The 22,557-nt window shown below is 45.0% G+C and overlaps 1 protein-coding gene across 10 annotated transcripts in view; it reads left to right on the top strand.

The window, feature by feature from the left end:
* ANK1 (ankyrin 1) overlaps positions 1 to 22,557 on the top strand; it is a 350,835-nt gene that overhangs the window by 307,658 nt on the left and 20,620 nt on the right. For 9 of the 10 annotated variants that reach the window (XR_015872444.1, XM_088455871.1, XM_088455874.1 and 6 more), the window contains 7 exons: positions 962 to 1,093; positions 2,466 to 2,639; positions 11,001 to 11,309; positions 11,401 to 11,473; positions 12,095 to 12,266; positions 16,875 to 16,958; positions 18,427 to 18,579. Coding sequence is in view for 9 of the 10 variants with exons in the window: in XM_088455871.1 (XP_088311997.1) it covers positions 962 to 1,093; positions 2,466 to 2,639; positions 11,001 to 11,309; positions 11,401 to 11,473; positions 12,095 to 12,266; positions 16,875 to 16,958; positions 18,427 to 18,579 (1,097 nt within the window). In the remaining variant the exon portion in view is untranslated. The remainder of the gene's footprint in view (positions 1 to 961; positions 1,094 to 2,465; positions 2,640 to 11,000; positions 11,310 to 11,400; positions 11,474 to 12,094; positions 12,267 to 16,874; positions 16,959 to 18,426; positions 18,580 to 22,557) is intronic. The other variant, XM_088455878.1, reaches the window with a different exon arrangement.

The following is a 22,557-nucleotide window of genomic DNA, read 5'->3' as shown; positions in this document are numbered from 1 at the left end:
TCCATGTCTAGTCTTCATTCTAGCACCCTGCATCTATCACAACCCATGCAGTTCCTCTTTCCTACCTGGGGTGTCTCTCTCTGCTCTGGTGCTTCTAGCACACAAACTGCTTAATCTCTGCAGTTTGATGCATCAGATGAGGGTGCTAGAAGCACCAGAGCAGAGCGTGACATCCCAGGCAGGAAAGAGGTTGTGACAGGTGCAGGGTGCTAGAAAGAAGACTCTCTTGGTTTAAATATCAATATATAAACAGTATCGAACTGTGTTTTTATAATGTCCCTGGTATTCTTCATAATATCCACAAAAACTGTATAGTTAATAAGACCTACACCACAAAATTGTGCTTGCCCAAAGACTTCTCCCCTGAACAGCCTGAGGAATAGGTAACTGATCCACTTATACTATAAATGAATGCACTGCTACTTAAGCTGGCCATACACGGTGCGATATGCACCATGCAGCGCAACGGGGGATCCGACGTCCGGCATATCGGGTGGTCCCCACACACAGTGCGATCGGGTGGCCGACTGCCCAATATGCCGGCTCCAGCATCCCCCACCCGCATAGCGCTGCATGGGATCACACATCGCATCCCCAGATCGATTGAACCTGCAGTAAGATCTGGGGGTGCGATGTATGACCCCACGGGTGCGCGCTCTGTCCGATATCATGCCCATACACGGTACGATAGAGCAGCCAACTCGTACCAATCTGTCGGATCGGCTGCTTTATCGCACCGTGTATGGGCATTGCTGTTGCCGTCATCACTTATGACAGGAGATAGAGAGGCTTACAGTACTGTCATTGGTGCGCTTTGCTCATCAGGTATGTCCCATTGCACCACAGTTTCTAGTGCGATAAAGAGACTATGAGGTGCTACAGAATAAATGTTTTATATATTTGGGTCAATTTTATTTATTAATAAAAGTGTACAATCAACGTGACTGTGTCCTATTTACAGAGTTGGCCCGTGAGCTACAGTTTGAGATGGATGACATCAACAGGATCCGGGTGGAGAACCCAAACTCGTTGCTGGAGCAGAGCATAGCTTTACTAGAACTCTGGGTTTCGCGGCAGGGTTCCAACGCAAAGCGTAGGTACACTCTGAGCTATTTAAAGGGTACCCTGCACTTGGCGGAGGCACCATTCTGAGGACTAAACCACTATTTGTGAGAGTGCCTGGTGGCTCAATGATATCAGTAGTTTCTGTTCTTGAGTATTGGTCCAGCCCAACAAAATGTTTGTCACCTGTGTGTGTAGCGATGGGTACACACATTATTACTAATGGTGATGAGAAGTAGGCCAAAAATATATCAGCTTTTATTTGTCTAATAAGTAATGTGTAAATTCTCCCTCTAGGGTATTTCTGCAGGTAGGAAAAGCTGTATGCACCTGAAGATAGGTACGCCACTACAATGGCAGCATAAGCACCAAGATGAGAGGTTGTCATTAGCGTGTATACAGTATGTACCAGCCCCATAGCAGATGTAAAGGGCACATCTCCTAACTAGTGCATATGCGCATTTGCAGGATCACTCCCTCACTGACCTTTGTGAGAACATCCCATGACACCCTGGTTCTGCCTCTCCATTACTAGGGTTTGATACAGGCCAACAGCATGCAGGTCTGCCATCTCACATATGCATTACGTTCGCTTTCTCAGTATATGCAGATGATAAAAGGAGCTATAGTAGGGAGCCTACCCCACGTGTGAGTGTATGCTAGGCTGACCAGGCTGGAATACATAAATGTAATAAATCATATGGTTATAATACGCAGAAGGAACTTGAAAATAAAAGCAATGTACTTAGCAATTTGTAGAAGCTAGTTTCAAAACATTGGAAGGTGGAGAACTCCTTTAGTACCACCCGTTTCCGCTAACATCCCTATATACTCTTTCCCTATACCAGGAGGTTTCAAACTTTTTGGCCTGTGAGCTACCTTGAGTTTGGGAGTCAGCTTCTAAGTCCATGGCTCAGTTTTGAATTAATACTATACTGACTTTTCTCAGACAGCACATTGGGGAACACCGGAAACATCAATTTCTGTACTTTTTATTAAGATATAATCCACTATATTAAATTATCTTCCATATTTATAGTTCTTTATTAGAACCCAGATCTACATTTTTAATTTCGCCGTGTTCTACCTATATTACATGATCACATCACATCTGTGCAAAAGAAATACCTGTATATTCACATCCTTATATTAAAAAGACCATGAATTTTTACATTTCTGGCAGACTTACTTCCTGATTAGCAGCAATGTTCAGTTATAGAAAAATATTAATTTATGAATTTGCACCTAAGAAAATGGGACCTAATATGGAAATGTTTTGGGTTAGGCCCCACAAGTTAGGATTCCCTGACCTATGCAAAGAGGAACAGCCCATTACTTTGCGTTCTAAGACGAACAGGGATGTCAGTTGTTAATAGCGCACAATCTGCTATTAAATCCTGCAGTGGAAGACCTATACACAGCTCTCCGCAACATTGACCGCAATGAGATTGTGACTATGTTGGAGGGATCTGGACGGCAAAGTAGATGTCTGAAGGGTGAGCGCCGTTACACAAACAACGACGGATCCATTTCCCCCTCTCAAAGGAATGGTACGATCCCATGGGGATCCTCACCAGGTAAGTGAACACAAAGAGCTTATGAAATATAGGGCATATTTGGTCTTACTTGTTGATTCTTATTAGATATGTTAGCAGGACAAGTAGCAGGTATGGATACTAGTGGCATGGATAACTCTGACAGAGAGGGGAAGGAGCTTACAGACATTTAAAGGTGAAAGTCATTGTGAAATTATGTTTCAAAATCATCACCGACACAGAAGTTCTGAGTTAGGGTTCCATCCTGGGACCCCTGGAATTTGAACAATACCAAAGGGTCTTGAAACTTATGATCAACCAAGACTTGAGTGCATAGCCATCCAGTCAGGAACTGGTAGTCATCATGTTCCTCTTTTCTAGCACTCATAGACACTAACAAAAACAGAGGTTCCTGCTGAGTCTAAATATTAGGACCCTGCTGACTTGTGTAAATGGTGGTGGTCCCAGTACTAGGAGACCTACTGTAGTGCTTGTGTGTGGTAAGGGAGAGGGATTGGATCTCTATGCGAGAACACTAAGCAACTCATGTTTTTCAATTATTGTCTATGGTCTTATTTTAGTGGTTCTGAAAACTAAAATCTATCCGCTTTGAAATCAAACTTATCATGAGCACTTTCCAAATGTATTTTCACGGGTGTAGTTCCCCTGTAAAGTGGTCTGCAATGGCAAATGACGATATTTTACTCCCGTCCCTCTCCCTTTGCGCACACAAACACTACAGTAGGTATCGTAGCCCTGGTTTATTTCTGTAGTGTTACAGGGGCTAGATGTATAACTAAGGCAGCATATTAAGGTTTTGTAGAAGAGCTTGAACATTCAGTACATTTTACTTATGCTTTAAACTAGTGGTCATCAACCTCAACCCTTCAGTTTTCCCAACAGGTCATGTTTTCAGTATTTCTGTTTGTGGAAACATGTGGGATAATTACTGATCCAGCAAAATGTATTAACTCACCTGCGCATGATTAAAGACATCCACAAACCATGACCTGTTGTTGGGACGTGAGAGTTTGAGAACCCCTGCTTTAAATAATTAATCTAAATGTAATTTCTGCAGCTAATGAGCTTGAGGTCTATGTATATATGTACACTATGTAGATAAAAGTGATAGGACACCCCAGCGCACAAGTCCTAAATGGCCACTTATGTAGCGGTGTTCGACAAGAACCCTTCGTACGGAGGCCCATGCACTTGCAGTTCTACGGAAATAACAAATGTTATTATCATGACAACAATGCCACCTGTCATGTTTCCAGGGCGACGCTGGCCTGGTATAAACTAGGACGAATTGGAGCGACGGGTGCGTTCTAGGCCGACTGTTTTAGCGGGGCGCCGCGCCCTGCCCGATTTCAATAGGGCAGAATGCGCCCTGCCCCTTTTGGCGGCGCCCCACTAAAACAGCCTGTGGGTGCCATCCCCACCCGCAGGCCGCAGTGTCCCGTGGGTGGGGAAAATCGTGGTGTAGCGAACACCGCCACTGAATAGACGCCCGATATCTATTCCCAGAGAAGGGAGAGCTTGGGGGCAGCGCATGTCCTTAAGTGCCAGGCACGCCCCCAAGAGTGATGAAAAGGGGACGTGTTTTAAAGACATGCCCCCTTTTCTTGTAGCCACGCCTCTTTTTTGGCCGCTGGACCTAGAGGGAACACTATGGTCACTGTACTTAAGGCAGAATGGGAAACCATACCGCCTGCTGTTGTCCAGGAACTTGTGGACAGTTGCTTAGAAGGGTGTCTGCAGTAATCAGTGCACGTGGTGACCCTACACAGTACTGACCTCAATAAAATATCATTGATCTATTGCTGTCAGTGTCCAATCACTTTTGTCTACATAGTGTATATGTAAAATGTCTGCTATTGGTAGCTGTTTCAGTCTTTGCTAATTAATATACTGAACATTAGAATGAAAGTGTCAACAGATATTACACTTATTGAAAGGTAATCAAGTCAAATTAATTTCTATGGACATTTGCTTCTATAAATGGGAAAATTAATTCAGTATGACAATAGGAACACATCAGGTTTCTTAGAATGTATTACAATGAGGCCAAATTGTGGGTTGAGCCATAAGAAGGCATAATTTCTGTAAGAACCATATTTGTTCTAGTGAATTCAGAAGGTAAATTCTCGTTAATATTCGGTCAGAAAATAACATGGCTGCCTCCACTGTGTGCACGCCATGGGCACAGATTACATAATATACAAGGGACTATCACATCCGCCGGCATCAGGGGGCTCATTCCAAATTCCACATTCACTAACAGAACAGTGACCTAGAGATGCCCTGGGGCTGATTCTGAGTAGGGCAGATCTCCGTACACGAGTTATTGCACATAGCGCATGCGCAAATGCGAATCTATGCAATTTTGCGTATGTCCGTCCTATTTTAAGTCAAATGTAACTTGCCCGGATTTGTATTTGTTAAATTGGGCGTTTTGGGGTGGGGACTGGGGCGCAGCAATGCGATGACATGCAACCACCCTGACTGGGAGTGTCGTGGGTGTGCATCAAAAACTCAGAGAAATTCTAGGTGGGGCTTATGGGGAAGAGTAGACGGTTTCAGACGGATCTCTTGCACCTAGCATGGGGCTGGTGCAAGTGCTGATACTAATGGTGATGGGGGCCGCGGCTGTCGTAAAATCAGTGGACGACACAGCTTTGCGCTTGCGGACATACGGACTTCGCATTACCATAATATAATCTGCCATTAGCATAAGGTAGTACATCCGGCTTCCGCGGCTCCTCGGAACTACAGCCGCTTTGCGTGTGACTCAGAATCAGCCCCTCTATGAGGATTGCCTGCTCCTGCACACCCAGATCTACGCCTCCTTTTCTAACCCTCTAAGTGGTATGCTCCATGTCTGTCCCATCTTCCTACCTACCCCTTGGAGAAATACTTGGGGCTAGTGTCAATGTGTGTACGTCTCACCCTCTCTCTCCTTTCTCTTTCTCTCTCACTCCTCTGCTGAGCTCCTCCGTTCACCTCTGACCTCTGACCTCCTCATGCTACCGTCCTACCTCTTTCAGTCAGGACCAGGTGCCCCCCTCATCCTCAAACCCACCCATATCCTGCAGGATATGTGTTTCTCTATGACCCGTAAATATATGGATTACACTGCTCACATGTCTGCATGAAACTCCTGTGGATCTGCTATCAAATTAATAGAGAATACAGATATCACACAGAAATGACATAAAGAACAGCATAGACTATACAAACCATATAGATATTAAACATATATGTAAAAAAAATATTGTCTAATTTGATTCACATTTTATTTCACATACTTTAAATTTCATATGGTGTATTGAAAACATTCCTGGTGCACCTGGTGGTGAACTATACTTTGCCGTCTATATTATCCACATCTAGGGAGAAATAGAATAGATTGATATCTGCATATGTAACCTATATTGGCAAACAAGAGACCAGTATGAGAAAATGTATATAAAATAACTCCTAGCCATGCACATTATCTAAATATACACAAATAGAGGGGGTCATTTACTAACTTGAAAATAATAAGAATCTGGTGCACTTTTTTTTGCTTTGTGTATCCGCACATAATAAATACTAAAAAGCTTCTTAAGTGTTTATATGCTAAGCTGCAACTATGGCGGGATAAATGCAGGTCAAGTCTACGCTAGGCAAAAAGCTTACACTAATGTTTAGAACTTTTTGCAAAATACTCATATGCCTTTGCAGTTAAGCATTAATACAACTTTAAATACTAATCGCATACTTCTGACACAACTACCTGCCTCAAATACAAATGAAAAAGAAAGTAGCTTAAACACATACAGAAAAACATATGCTCCGGCAATGAATAAAGCACCAGTCAGCGTCAGTGTAGCTTTCACAAGCAGCCAATCACAAGCGGTTTTCTAGCTAGTGCTAGGGACCATCATTATGTATTTATAGTTACTCCTGAATACCTGCACTTGCAGTAATATGTCTTTTTCCAGTATATTTGTGTCAATGTCACATTTTGATATTGCATGAACACACCCTAACTGTACTCAGCCCCTTTATTAGTATTATTATTATTACAGTAAAAAATATTGCAGGACAAGGACATGGTTTATAAACATTGCTGCATTAGTAGACATAGGCCCTCAGTCAGAGCCGCTCGTTAGCGGCAGTACGCTCGTTCCGAGCGATATTTGCACATCTGCGCATGCGTACGGTTTTTAGTACGCATGCGCGAACCAGTCAGTGCGGCCGAAAATCGTTTGTACGCTATATAGCGAGTGCCTGCTATTTTGAGTGACAGAATGAGGCGTATGTGGGTGGTAACAGGGGATGGTGCTTGAAAATGGGGAGTGGAGATCCGAACGCAGGCGTGCTTAAAGGTCAAAACGGGCGTTTTATGGGTGTGTATATTTAAAACAGCAGCGTCATTGACCACGTCACTGGGTTATTTTATAGCCAGAACTGCTCGCAAATTTGTGGTAGCAAACACCAACCACAAGAATAGCGAGCAGTTCATACGCTGGTCGATGTACTCGATTAATCTAATAAATAGCGGACATGACGTAGGATGCGAGCGGCCAGGGGGCGTTTTTAACAAATAAACGAGCGTATGTTTTGCTCGCTCGTTCAGACTTAGAGGTGTGAACAGACTACAATGTGCGTACGGATCATTTGAATAGCCACCCCTTGTTTTTAAACGAACGACCGCAAATAGCGAACGGCTCTGAATCAGGCCCATAGGTCCTAATTTATCACTGATCTCCATTGCAACCGCATACGCAGATCGGCCGATTGTTGCACACTGCGCATACCCGGCGATCGCACTGTGATTACGCACGTAGGCAGGAAGAGTGAGTTACAGGCCGTGAGCGTTTGGGCGTAGTGACGGGAGTGGTCGCTGAAACACAGGCATGCCTGTCCGTTTGAACGCCGTTGCATGGGCGTGCATAAATTAGCCACTGCGATTGCCTACGCAGCTTGAGTACTCACTGCACGTGACGAGACCTGCAATTTCTGAGACAGGTCAGACTTGCTGTCATTGTGCGTAACGGGCCGATGGTACCGATGTATACGCAGGACTGCGAGGTATTACGGATGTGAGAAAGCAGTAGTGGCTGAGCTGTGGTAGACATTAGCATATTTTCGCAGCTTAATTGCGTGCGATTACGCAGCTGCGATCGCAAATGCAATCCGTGCTGAATCAGGCCCATAATACTCAAATAAGTGCCAGAAACCAAGGGTTCGTTCCCATTCTAAAGGGGAGGGGCAGACAGACAAGGGTGGCAAAGATGAGGTAGACAGTGAGCAAAGAGTATGGAGGAGTGGTTAGGATGAGAGCTGTATGGCTTTAATAAAGAAGCTGGTCCTGAGAGACAGTTTGGAGTTTTGTAGAGAGGTGGACAGTCTGATAGGGAGAGGGAGATAATTCCAGAGGTAGGGAGCAGCTTGGGCTAAATCCTGGAGGAAGTAATCAGTTGGGTGGAGAAGTGGCATTCATTTGTGGAGCGAAGTGGTGGGCGGGAGTGTGATGGGAAATTAGGCCAGATATGTAAATGGGAGAGGATTGGGTGAGGGTTTTGTAGGTAAGTGTGAAAAGCTTGAATTGGGTTCTGAAGGGGAGACAGTGTAGGGCTTGTAGGAGAGGGGAGGCAGATGTGGTACATTTGGAGAGGAAGATAAGCCAAGCAGCAGCATTGAGGACAGAGGGGGAGAGGTCAGAGGAGGAGAGGTAGATGAGTCATTGCATAGAGAAGAAATTGGAGGCCAAAACAGCTGATGAGCTCACATAAAGAGGATGTATAGAGGGAGAATAGGAGAGGTCCAAGAACAGAACCTTGGGGAACACCTACCGGTAGTGGAAGTGGGGGGGACATGGAGCCATGAGAGGAGACTGAGAAAGAACAGTCAGAGATGTAGGAAGACAGCCAGCAGAGGGCAGTTTCAGGCAGATCAAGGGAGTGAAAGATTTGCCGGAGGAGAAGTCCACAGTGTCAAAAGAAGCAGAGAGGTTGAAGAGAATGTGGATAGAGTAGTGTCCCTTGGATTTGGCAGCAATAAGGTAATTGCTGACTTTCGTGAGGGCAGTTTCAGTGGAGAGGACAAAGCTAGACTGGAATGGGTCAAGCAGGAAGTTGGAGGAAAGAAAGGTGGTTGCAGACAATGCGCTCAAGGAGTTTGGAGGCAAATGGGAGGAGAGAGGTGAGGCGGTAGTTGGAGAGAGTGTTAGGATCAAGGGTGGGTTTTTAAGAATGGGGGAGACAAGGGCATGCTTTAATGCAGAGGGGATAGTGCCTGATGAGAGGTAGAGATTGAAGAGATGGGCAAAATGGGAACAGGCAGCAGGAGAGAGGGAGCGGAGGAAGTGGGAAGGTATAGGGTGAAGGGGTAAGTGGAATGAGGGTGTGACCGGATGAGGTCCATGATTTCATCTCCAGATACTGGGGAGAAAGAAGCCAGAGCTGGTAAGGTGGATGGGGAGGGGTAGGCTGGTATAGGAGTGGGTGGGTGCTAAGGGTTTGGTAGGGTGTGAAGTCCTGACGTATATAGTAAATTTTAGATGGGAAGTAGATGGCAAAGTCAAGGGCAGTGTGTGTGGACGGGGGGGGGGCAAGGAGAGAGAGAAGAGTGGCGAAGAGAAAACGGTTTGAGGACTGGGAAGAAATTAGAAATGGAGGAAGTCTGCTTTGGAGCGAGATTTCCTTCACTGTCGCTGGGTGGTTCATGAGCACGTCTGCAGTTATCTGGTGCATCCCCAAGTATCTTTCTCTCCCATGTCTTGTTTTTCCAAGTGCAAACTGGTGTAAGTGCCAGAATCACACACATAGGTGTGCACCAACTTCACTGGCCATGCCCAGTGCGAGTTCACACAAGATACACCATGCTAACTGGCGTAGTAGTAACTCTTCATTAGGCCTTATGATTCAAACAACATATCTGCACCAAAGTATCACAAGAGACATATACCCTCTCACTAACCACTATACCTCAAATAGGCTGTTCAAGCCCAACCACCCCAAATATATGATGTCTACACCCCCTGATGTTCACACAATAATTTTTTTCTTTCAATACAAACATTTGGGCTGATTGTGTGTGTGTAAAAACAGAAGCACCGATTGGTTGCCCTTTTCAGGCCATGTTCGAGAAGAGTCCTTCAGTTGACACCATTATTCAAGGCGCAAGAAGACGTAATGACGTAAAAAAAAATGCGCATGACCTTCACAAAGCTGGAGGGACCAACTTTTAGTGCTGCAGATTTAATTTTTTTTCTGTTTGTACATGACCCTCAAGGTTTGTCTTTGCACACTGAGATCAGTTTGCTTTGTTCTGTAGGTGCGGTCAGAGCAGAGGTTTCTGTGTTTTGTTTTTGTGTATGTGTGTTGTGATTTATGGTGTATCTGTGTCAGTGTAGGTTGTTGGTTTGTGCTTTGTAAAGCTTTGGCTGAGTGGAGGGGTTCCCCTGATGTTCTGCCAGTCATCTACTATTTTTTACACCCTACTGGTTACACCTCTGTGCTGTTTCTTCACTCACTCCTATTATCCTGATGTCTATATAATGTGTGGCAGAGGCAGAGTATAGTGGGTTTCTCTTGCTGAGGCACCACACTCCCTCCCCTTCATGGGGGTCTCATATTTCTAAAAGTAGCAGACAGGGTGTGACACGTGGCAGGACGGCTGTCACGGCTGATGGCTCAAACAGCTGACTGTCTCGTACACTCTATATAGGGACCTAACCCTAATATATCTCACTGTAATTAGGTGCCCTGAGCTTATTCCTCTTTGTATTATTTACATAGAGAACAAAACAACCAAATGTTTTTTACTTCATGTAAACGCATCCTGTGTGTTGTTAGTGAACGAACCTGTCACCCACACACAGCAAAGGCAGCCAATTTGTGAGGTAAATCAATAGTCATTAGGCCCTTTAACCCTATAAACACTGAAATATATATATAAATATATATATATATCCGTTGATATGAAGCCATCGAGTTCCAACATGGAGCTGACCCATAAACCATGTCACTGTTACATGTCATGATGTCACTTTCTAACTTCCCTTTCACACACGTGTTGATGTGATGATATCACATTAGCAGTATGCCTTCCATACACAGGAATGTAATAAAAGATGAGGCGAAAGAGAGGAGTGCAATGGGGTTGTTGTTGTTTTTTTGTTTAATCTTAATTTATGAACCACAACAGTGAATTCTGAATTTTGACCTGGTAATTAAGCAGCTATATATGGTAGCATCTGTGGATATACAGTGCTATGGTTGTCCCTGGGGATTGGCATTGGACTATATAATGGTACTCATAGATGTGGGAGGCAAGTGGGAAATGTTTGCATCTACTTGTATTTAGAGTGAGTGGGTGTGACACCCCCTTCCCCATCCTCCCCTCCCATAGGTCACCCCTTGACGCAGGATGAGCTGCTTTCCCCGGCCTCTCTCAACTACTCCCTACCCTCCCCGTTGCGTCTGGAGCAGTATTGGAGCGAAGCGTCCATTTTGGATGGAGTTCCCATGGCAACGGCTGAGCCTGACGGTCTGCTTGACCTGCCTGACCTTCCTCTCTGGGCCTCTGGCCTGTCCCCGTCCCTCGTGGCTCCTGAAGACTCATCCCTGGAATGCAGCAAAGCAGAGGATGAGTGGGATGCCGCGCCACGTCCATCTTCGGGCTCCCCTGATCTGGATGAGGAGGAGTCTGAAGCTGGAGGTCAGAGGTTAAAGATGGTGGTGGGAGAAAACAAGAGAGAGAGAGGTTGGACAATGGTTTCTAAACAACCTGTCCGTGTGTCTCATTGCAGGACCAGAACGGGTCCAGGCCAGGATTACTGAGACCCCCACCACGTGCAGAGTGACAGGGGGTAGTGTAGAGAGGTAAGTCATCTCTTAGTGTTTTATCATTGTAAGACAGCTGTCTTCAGACTAGTTCTCAGAGCCCATTAACAGCCCACAACCTAAGAAACAGGTGAGTTATTCTTATTTCACCCATCTGTTTACAAGCACAGAGAGTTATTTGTGGCTAAAAAGAACGTTTTAGGAAATAGCCATATCGTAACGTACCATTTGTAGTCACTAAATATTACTTTTTCTTTTGTGCTGTACTTTTTACTTTGTGCTGTATTACCATACTATATATAAGTGTGTGGGTATAACACATCCATACTGGCCTACACAAATGGGAAAGATGCTCATTAAAGCTAAGAACCGATTCTAAAGAGCAATCTGTATGATAATTATAATGTATCTGTAATATTCAGATACACTATAATATAGTATATAGTTATAATTCCCCTTGTACAGCATTTGAACCGCACTACCGCACAGAAAGGATATGTCGATATACAAGGCTCCTGCAGTGCTAGAAATTGTTCAACATTTTTACTGTACATTATAGATCAGTAACCCCCAACACACACGGACACACACAGATGGATGCACACACTTCTCACTGATGAGCACCCACCACAATACTATGATTATTTTTCTGAATTACAGGGTACTGGACTGGAGTGGTGATGCCCCTGCACCATCTTCTCCTCGTCGATCTCCTCACCATGATAATGGTGCCCCCCTTGCATATGAAGATCTGCACCCTACATTCAAGGGCAGTGCAAGGATACGAGTGACGCAGCAGACCACTGTGCACAGCACAAGTCTGCCAGGAAAGGTAAATGTACTGCAGGTGTAACCCTCTGCGCAGAGCCGTAACTAGAATTATTGTGCCCTGTGGCCAGAGAGAGCATAGGTGCGCCCCCCCCCCCCCCATTTTTTAAATAGGGATATAAGATAGTGCACCTGATATTTATTATAAGAATCAGATCTTGTCTTTTTGACAGCTATTTGTTCAAATGTGTTTTCTATTGCTATGATCTGTGTTACTCAATGCAATGTGATCTGGCAAATAAAATGTATTTAAAAACAACAACAAAACAAGTGCACCTGAAAAAGGGCCCTGGCCTCATGGGGAAGGGCCAGGGAAGAGATAGGGGAGGCCAGGGCCTCATGGGAAGGGCCAGGGAAGAGATAGGGGAGGCCAGGGCCTCATGGGGAAGGGCCAGGGAAGAGATAGGGGAAGGGCCATGGCCTCATGGGGAAGGGCCAGGGAAGAGATAGGGGAAGGGCCAGGGCCTCATGGGGAAGGACCAGGGAAGAGATAGGGGAGGCCAGGGCCTCATGGGGAAGGGCCAGGGAAGAGATAGGGGAGGCCAGGGCCTCATGGGGAAGGGCCAAGGAAGAGATAGGGGAAGGGCCAGGGCATCATGGGGAAGGGCCAGGGAAAAGATAGGGGAAGGGCCATGGCCTCATGGGGAAGGGCCAGGGAAGCGATAGGGGAAGGGCCATGGCCTCATGGGGAAGGGCCAGGGAAGAGATAGGAGCGGCCAGGAGATACTGGGGATAAAAGAAGAGGAAGCTACAAGTGCGAATATACACAGGAAAATTGACAGGCCCAAACAGCGCCCCCTGCCCTGCGGTGCCCTTTGCCATGGCACTGGTAGCACCACCCTAGTTACGGCCCTGACTCGGCGTATGTGTCTTCCTGGACAGATGAAAGCTAAAGGACACAAGCAGAAATAAAGACATGTGCAGTCAGAGACACACTGATGAGGATGAGAGTTTCTGACTCCCGGTGACTTTCAGTACAGGTCTGAGGTTATGCATCGCCCCACTACACCTCCTTTCTCTCCTGCCTCCCTGTCCTTTTTAAGGGGTATTACGTGTCCCTCCATATTCACCATTAGGTCTAATTTCAGCCCCTCCCATTAAACAGCTGAGACAGTCAGGCACACAAACTGACATCTTCTCAGGAGCTGGCATATGGGGCTTCCCCCCGGCCCCCAGACACTGAACATGGGGAGAGACGTCTGCTGATTTCCGGACTGACATTTGGATTCTGGAAGAAGTGCTGATCAGGGGGATTTATGATAGCAAGAGCCTTTCCTGGAATCAGTAGATATTTAGAGGAGTAAGCTGTGGGGAATAGGGGAGGGTTATTTTTAAACATCACCTAGAATAGTGAATGATAGACATTGTATCATCCTTACTCTGTAAATTCATATCTATATTACTATATTAAAGTACGGGTCATTTTCTGGGTATGTTTTGTTTGCACAATTAGTAGAAAGTTCAGAATATGCAAAACTCTTACTTACATTGGGGAGCAAGAACAACTTAGAGTTACTTCAACCCAAGTGATCCAGGGATCAAAACATAGTTGATAACCCCTTCTTGTGAGGAAGTGAGTGACAGAGTTGGGCAGAATGTGGGGTTTCCTGACAGAATTGGGGGTCTGCATAGTCCTGATCGGCTTCTTTGTGGTGAGCTGTCAGAATGTGGTGCACATTGTACGTGGAGCAGCAAAGTTTGTACTGCGGCGGCTGCACACCGAGCTAGATCGGGAGCTGGGAGAAGGAGGGGTGGAGGACGATGAGGAGACACTGACCACCAAGGTGGTGCGACGGAGAGTGATTGTCAAGGTAAAGGGCGTCCATCATATCTTCTCATATCACTGAATCCCTCCATGTACAGTGCTGCATAATATGTTGGTGCTGTATAAAACTGAGCCTGTTTATTATTGATTCAAGTATACAACACCACTTTCTGCATCACTGTACATAGGACGTAGTCTTCAGTGTATATATCTCATTTATACAATAGGATGTTTCTCTGGTCTGTATCTCAGTATATAGGACGCAGTCTCCAGTGTATATATCTCATTTATACAATAGGACGCTTCTCTGGTCTGTATTTCAGTATATAGGACGCAGTCTCCAATGTATATATCTCATTTATACAATAGGATGTTTCTCTGGTCTGTATCTCAGTATATAGGATGCAGTCTCCAGTGTATATTTCTCATTTATACAATAGGACATGTCTCTGGTCTGTATCTCAGTATATAGGATGCAGTCTCCAGTGTATATATCTCATTTATACAATAGGATGTTTATCTGGTCTGTATCTCAGTATATAGGATGCAGTCTCCAGTGTATATATCTCATTTCTACAATAGGACGTTTCTCTGGTCTGTATCTCAGTATATAGGATGCAGTCTCCAGTGTATACATCACATTTATACAATAGGACATTTCTCTGGTCTGTATCTCAGTATATAGGATGCAGTCTCCAGTATATATATATATATCTCATTTATACAATAGGACGTTTCTCTGGTCTGTATCTCAGTATATAGGACGCAGTCTCCAGTGTATATATCTCATTTATACAATAGGACGTTTCTCTGGTCTGTATCTCAGTATATAGGACGCAGTCTCCAGTATATATCTCATTTATACAATAGGATGTTTCTCTGGTCTGTATCTCAGTATATAGGATGCAGTCTCCAGTGTATATATCTAATTTATACAATAGGACATTTCTCTGGTCTGTATCTCAGTATATAGAATGCAGTCTCCAGTGTATATATCTCATTTATACAATAGGACGTTTCTCTGGTCTGTATCTCAGTATATAGAATGCAGTCTCCAGTGTATATATGTCATTTATACAATAGGATGTTTCTCTGGTCTGTAAGTCAGTATATAGGATGCAGTCACCAGTGTATATATCTCATTTATACAATAGGACGTTTCTCTGGTCTGTATCTCAGTATATAGGATGCAGTCTCCAGTATATATCTCATTTATACAATAGGATGTTTCTCTGGTCTGTATCTCAGTATATAGGATGCAGTCTCCAGTGTATATATCTCATTTATACAATAGGACATTTCTCTGGTCAGTATCTTAGTATGTAGGATGCAGTCTCCAGTGTATATATCTCATTTATACAATAGATTTTTTGTGTGTGTGTATATTTATACAGATGTCTCTACATACATCTATCCTCTGCGCTACACATAACGCAGGAGCTCTGTGTGACTCGGTAGCGCCGAGCGTCTTTTCGTGCGACTTTTTGCCTTCAAATTGTCTTATTCGCACAACGATATGAATAGGCCGCACAAACAGCTTCTGTTGATTAAAATTCTGTGTACAACTGCGAATGTGTCTGTATGCAAAATTCTACGTTACCGTGTCAGCGGCTGTAACACTGTTACGTAGTATTTAGCATACAGATACACCCACAGTCGCACAGAGAACATTGGCATGCTGCATATCATTTTAATCAGCAGAAGCTGTTTGTGCGGCAAATTTGCATCGCTGTGTGAATAAGTCACATTTGAAGGCAAAAAGTTGCATGAAAATACACTTGGCGCTTCCAAGTCTCAGCATGAAGTGACTAGAAGGGCTGTTTAATGAGCAAGGAGGGTAGATGTGTGAGGACTCATCTGTATATTCACTTGATGTTGTCCCTGGTTGTTATTTTTTCTCTCTCTCCTCCTCTCTCTCTTTTTATCCTCCATTCTCTCCCTCTCGTATACCATCTCTCTATTCCTCCTTATCTGTCTATGTGGAGATGTACTAAGCCTTGGAAAGAGGTTAAGTGGAGAGAAATAAAGTACAAGCTAATCAGTTTCAGTTTACAGACTGGGCTTGAAATATGACAGGAGGTGATTGGTTGGTACTTTATCGCTTTACACTATATCTCTCTCCAAGACTTAGTACATCTACCCCTATTTCTCTTATCATCGCTTTATTTTATTATATAAATTATCCTTGGCATTACCTTTTTTTTTTTTTTTTCATGTTTACAATTGCACTTTTTGGGCATCCTCACCATTTTTCCTTTACAAAGTATTTTTTCTTTCAGTTTATGACCTGTACATTGCTTGAGTGGCTTTTTCCAATTTTCTATACTGTTATCCATATTTGGTTGTGGATAATGTTGTGATGTTGTTATTGGGTGATTATCAGGAGTGTCTGTGCTTTCATCATGCGGTGGTAAATGATGTGATCAGTAAGTATGGGAAATAGCGGAAGTCTGTAGATGAGAGTTATGCCGCAGCTCTCTGGAAGTGACATCACTGACACTGGTGGGAAATTAGACAGTTCTCTGTTCTCATGTATAGATCTAATTTATACAATAGGCTGTTTCTCTAGTCTGTATCTCAGTACAGTCTTGTGTGAAAAAAAAAACAATTTAAACAATATGAAGTTTCTTATCTGTATACCATTATACAAAATAATCTTTCTTTGTTCTGTGTCTCAGTTTACAAGATAAAGTTATATATCCAATATATATATTTCTGTGACAACAAAATTAACCCAGGGAACAAAACAAACAATTTTAAAATGAAGTGTGTGGCCATTGCAGGGCTCCCCTAACCTACAGTAGCTGTACTTACCATAGTGTTATGTAGTGCTCTCATGTGTTTCAGGGGAATGAAGTCCCAGATATTCCTGGGGAGCAGGTGACGGAAGAGGAATTCACAGATGAGCAGGGGAACATTGTGACAAAGAAGGTGGGTATGCCCTTGTAATGTGTCCACAATTGGGTGTCTGTGTTTCCTACCTCCTGCAGATTGTGCTATCGTGTCTGTCATAGCAACCTCTATTTTCTGTGTTTACCTCTACTTTGTGCATGTAAAAGATTGGGATGGCGATTTGTAGGATGTCATGTTTTATACTCCCCTTTTCCGTTGCAGACTTTCTTATTACAGATTTATTGATTGCAGCAATCGTGCAATTTGCAATCGATTGTGTATAAAAATCTTTCCCTTTTTCAATCGATTGCAGATTGCACGATTGCTGCAATCAATCTCTGATGTATGGGGGCCTTAAGGGTGGAAGCTGAGGGGACCACCCATGGCTGCCAGCTGTGTGGAAACAATCTTACTGCTTCCCACAGAGCACTCCTTCTCCATATGAAGAACATAAATCAGGCAGTATTTTCACATGTACTTTACTTCAGTTTGAGGCCAGTGTCCCTATCTGCCATAGACAGTGTGCAATGAATATGCAGGCCATAGCCGTAACTGTGGTAAGAACTCCCATTATTTAGAACAAGACGTATTTTGCCTGTTTTCACATTGCGGATGCTACTAAAATGGTTGGATGGAGAACCTATAAAGATTATGAAAAAATTATTGGGCGTTATTCTGTGTCGGATGCAGCAGCGTCCGTGTTTGCGCCTCTTGTTGGTACTGCTGCTGCGACTTTCTGCAGATAACACTACAAGCACTGCCCAGGTGTATAAGCGGGCATCCAAATGTGCCATCACTGTGGCTCCCAGTTGCGCCATCGAAACTTGCACCAGCCCCATGCTAGGTGCAAATTCTCAGACAGAGTATGGCCTCCAATGTGAACGGGAATCGGTATGTAATGACGGCTATCAGGATGTCTTCTGTCAAAGTACCGACAGCGGCATCCCAATGGTTGGTATCCCGACAGGGGTCAGGTAAGTATACTAACCCTTCCCCCTTATCCCCCTAACCTTCCGTTCTTTCAACCGAAGCCTAACCCTCCCCACCCCTCATCCTAACCCTCCCCGTTAGTGCCTAAACCTAAGACTCCCCCCTTCGTGCCTAAATAGTCTCTCGCACTTTTGTGGGTTGATACCAAATGCGGAGAACTATAAGAATGTCAGAATTCATTGTAACCCATGGTTTTCATCAATAACTGAGGATATTAATACTAAGGGGTATATTTACTATGGTGTGGGTTTTTAGAAGTGGAGATGTTGCCGATAGCAACCAATCAAATTCTAGCTCTTATCGTCTAGAAGGTGCTAGATAAATGTTAAGTAGAATCTCATTGGTTGCTATGGGCAACATCTTCACTTCTAAAAACCCACACTAGTAAATATACCCCTAAGAATTGCACTTGAAGGCACAGTAACAGTATTGTCACACATCTAAGTGTGCACGTTATCATAGAAATATAGTGTATCATTCAATCTGTTAGTTAATATGACATCTATTATCACTACAGACAGTACGGAAGGTCCTGCGCAGGGTGGGAGCCCCAGAGTCCACAGATCTTGGGGACAATGAGGACTTGATCATTGAGGGAACATTGCAGGAGCCAGAAGAACTTGAGAGTGAAACTCCCAATTACCTGAAATACGCAGTGCTGCACCGAGAGGTATGATGTACAGTATACGGTTCTTTTATTAATCATCTCTGTTATAATTACCTGAAGAACACAGTGCTGCACCGAGAGTAGGGAAGCCAATCCTGGTATCGGAATCAGCGGGATCCCGGGATTTAGCGGAAAAAAGACGGGAAATAAATCCTGGGATTGGTGCGATGAGCACTAGTCCCGTCAGCTCAGACGCTGCCCTCTGGCCTCCTACGGCTGTGCTGTGCGGCTGTGTGTGATGTTATAGGGGTCTAGCAGCACAAATGCACACCAGCCAGACCCTTAATCAACTGCGTGTGCCCACCCGCTGTAGAGTCTGCTGTGGGCGGTCGGTGGCTATGTTAAGCGGAGGCCTGGCTGCCTCCCTGGACCCTGTCTGACCCTGAGACGAGCGGCGCGCCGGCACCAGTGCGGCCTGAGAGGGAGAGGCGGAGGACTGGAAGGGAGGAGAGGTCTGACTGCCTGGTGTGGGATTCGGTGAGTGCCACTGCCTGCCAGTGCCTGGGCTGGCGCTGCTGCCCGGCCTGCAGGGTGAAGACAATAGTATTACTGGGTGAGTCAAGTGAGTGTGTGACACAAACTGTCTGTCACACACAGTCTGGTTTTTGTTAGTGTGTGCTGGTGAATAATAACATTTTAATTGATCATCTCAATCCCGGGTACCCCCCAGAATCCCAGGGTTGACAGTTTTCAGTCCCGAATCGCAGGATTGAAAAAATTAGGTGGGATTGGCTTCCCTAACCGAGAGATATGACGTGTAGTATACGGTTCTTTTATTATTCATCTCTTCTATAATTACCTGAAATACGCAGTGCGGCACCAAGAGGTATGATGTACAGTATAAAGTTCTTTTATTATTCCCCTCTCCTTTGTTTTCCCTGTCTTCTTACCAGCTATCTAAGAAATCATCATTTGCACTTCTCTACAGTCGCAAATGACCCTTGTATGCTTAGATTGAATGTGTTATGAAGGTTTATTAAGCTTGTTCTAACCACACAGGCACAGGAGTAGAAGGTTATATGGGGCACTTCACATGTAACTGAGTACTCCCTTGGAGTGTACACTTTGGCGTAACTTCATCCCAGGTGCCCGGAGGCAAGATAAATGTTGGTGCCCCCCACAAATTAAAATGTACCACCCCCTCCAGCACCTATGCCAGCCCCAGCTGCCGCCCCCCTATGCAGTTCCCCCAGTAGTGGTCCCCCTGTGCAGTGCCCTCTGTAGAGGTCCCCCTATGCAGTGCCGCATATGTAGTGCCCCCCAGTAATGGTCCCTCTATGCAGTACCTCCAGTAGTGGTCCCCCTTTGCAGTGCCCCAGTACTAAGGGCCCCTGTAGTACTCCCAGTAGTAAGCCCCCTGTAGTAAACCCCCAGTAGTAAACTCCCTGTAGTGCCCCCAGTAGTAAGCCCCCAGTAATACCCCCTATAGAAAGCCCCCAGTAATGCCCCCTGTAGTAAGCCCCCGTAATGCCCCCTGTAGTAAGCCCCCAGTAATGCCCCCTGTAGAAAGCCCCCAGTAATGCCCCCTGTAGTTCCGCCACTGAGTGTACAGATGTATCCACATACATCTATCCTCCATGCACTACAAGTCGCATTACACATAATGCATGAGTGCCGTGTGATTCGGTAGCGCCAATCGTCTTTTTGTGGGACCTATTACCTTCAAATGTGTCTTATTAGCACAGCAGCTACTGCTGATTAAAATGATATGCGGCATGCCTATGTTCTGTGTGTGACTGCGGCTGTATCTGCATGCAAAATGCTACGGTCGTTTCAGCACTGTAACATAGCATTTTGCATGCAGATACACACAGAACATAGACATGCTGCATATCATTTTAATCAGCAGAAGCTGCTTGTGCGTTCTATTCACAGTGCTGTGCAAATAAGACAGATTTAAAGGTAGAAAGTTGCACGAAAAGACGCTTGACGCAACAAGGAGGCTAGATGTATGCGGACACATCTGTATTGTATCCTGCAGATTCAGTAAGTTAAGGAAGGGGAAGCACACTGAGTGGGGTTTTCAGTAGAACAGTTCTAAGGGTAGCAGAGGCAAAGGGCTTAATTCAGCTGAGGGCTATGCGCTCGCAAGCGGGTCGATGGTGGCTCAGTGCGCATGCGCACGACGGAGCCGGCTCCGTCGTGTGCATGCGCGAGACCCGGATAGCGACGGGAAAACCGTCGCTTCAGGTCTCGTACCAAAGGGGGCATGCTGTCGATGTTGATTGACAGTACGCCCCCTTCGGTGGGCGTGCCGGGGGAGTGGCTGCCCAAACTGAGGCGTTCCAATGTGAACGCCTCCGTTTGGGGCCGGCCCCACTGACATCACGGCTCTGTGAGAGCCGAAATCTCTCTGGGGCTTGCGGCAACGAGACCCTACCACAAGGGTCTCGTCGCAAGCCCGATGGTCGCAATGGTCTTGACCATCGCGACCATCTTCCTGGCCGCTCGCTATAGCTGTGGGTGGTCACCCATAGCTATGCCAACGGCCAGGAGGCCGCTCTAAGAAACAAGAAGGCCGGCCCGGATTCAGAGCGAGCGCTCTGTCAGAGCGTCCGGCTCTGAATCAGGCCCACAGTTCTTTATGTGACGTCCAGCATCCAGGCTGTCTCTGCTCTCCATTGTCTGTATTATGCACACTGAGGCCCAGAGTCATTGATTGCAAGAAGGAAGGCAGTGTGACAGAAGATCCCTTCCTCCTGCAGTCATTATATTAGCAGGGTAGAAAATGGAAAGCGTATTTCCTCTACCTCCTAACTCTCAGGGTCTGATTCACTATGGATTCACTTTGCCAACATCGGTAACATCGGACCCATACACACAGGTAAGGCAGGTCAGAACTCTCTCAGGAATTGCTTACTTCAGCGCACGCTATGAGGCCTCAGGATGCATATGGTATCGCATGCGGCTAATTTATGCACGCCCCTGCAACGCCGCTGAAACGCACTGGCATGCCTGCGTTGTTCGCCCGACCAAACACCCCCTCTGTCACCACCCACAAACGGCACTTCTTGTCAATCACTCTGCCATGGGTCTGCGTATCCTCTGCGATTGCTTTCCCAGTCAAAGTGGCTGGATTGCGCACATGCAGTACGCGACAATCGGCCAATTGCGTGCGTATAAGCAACTGCATTCCTTGCTGAATCAGGCCCTCAGTAGCTGTGCTGCTCTTATTGTATTAGCAACGGAGAAATAAAAAAAACAGTAGTGCAAGTATTGATCAGTTAGGCTTAATACATACAAACAAGTAAAAAGAATAAATATATAAAAAAAACAAATACAGTTGTTAAAAAAAATAATTAAAATATTCTAAACCAGTGAATCAATAAAAGCAAATAACCTTTTATCAATCATACAATGGCTGCATAAGGAAACACGTGTGATTTATACACTTCCTCCTGCAATCAGAGATTTAGGACAAGGTTACTGGCCGACCGATGGAAGGAGAAATTGTAGGGGGGAGGGAGTGGGAGGAGGTGGAACACTTCTGGAGATGGTTATATTGAGTTACGGCATGGTGTAGATGTTAGTCACAAAAGATTGGAGAAACATTTAATGGCAAAGAGGACACAGCAGAGATCTGAAACTGGAATGCGGTCAGAAGTAGATGGCTCCTCTAACAGGTTCATGCGGATATATTAGTATAGGTGGAAGAGGATAGTTATTAATGTCATAGATTTCTTAAAGCAGTTTCAATGTACAGACAACATCAATGCAACTGTTATTATGTCACTGGCATTAACGCTGTAGACAAACCAGGTGGCATCTCTTTGCTTTGTAATAATTTGCTCTCCAATGGACACATTGTAATTTATCATCATAATGGAGCATACACACGGTCAGATTTTTCTTTTGAACGATATCGTTTGAATGATTTGAACGATTTCTGAAGAAAAAGAACGATTTCTGACAAATCTGACTGCAAACATGTCAGATGTCAGATATCGTTCTCTAACAAACGTGAACGCGCATCGTTCATTG

This window comes from Taudactylus pleione, unplaced genomic scaffold (assembly GCF_031769625.1).
Source record: "Taudactylus pleione unplaced genomic scaffold, aTauple2 ptg000676l, whole genome shotgun sequence".
Lineage (NCBI taxonomy): Eukaryota > Metazoa > Chordata > Amphibia > Anura > Myobatrachidae > Taudactylus > Taudactylus pleione.
Note: the sequence above shows the minus strand (reverse complement) of the source record. Positions and strands in the feature narration are given on the sequence as shown.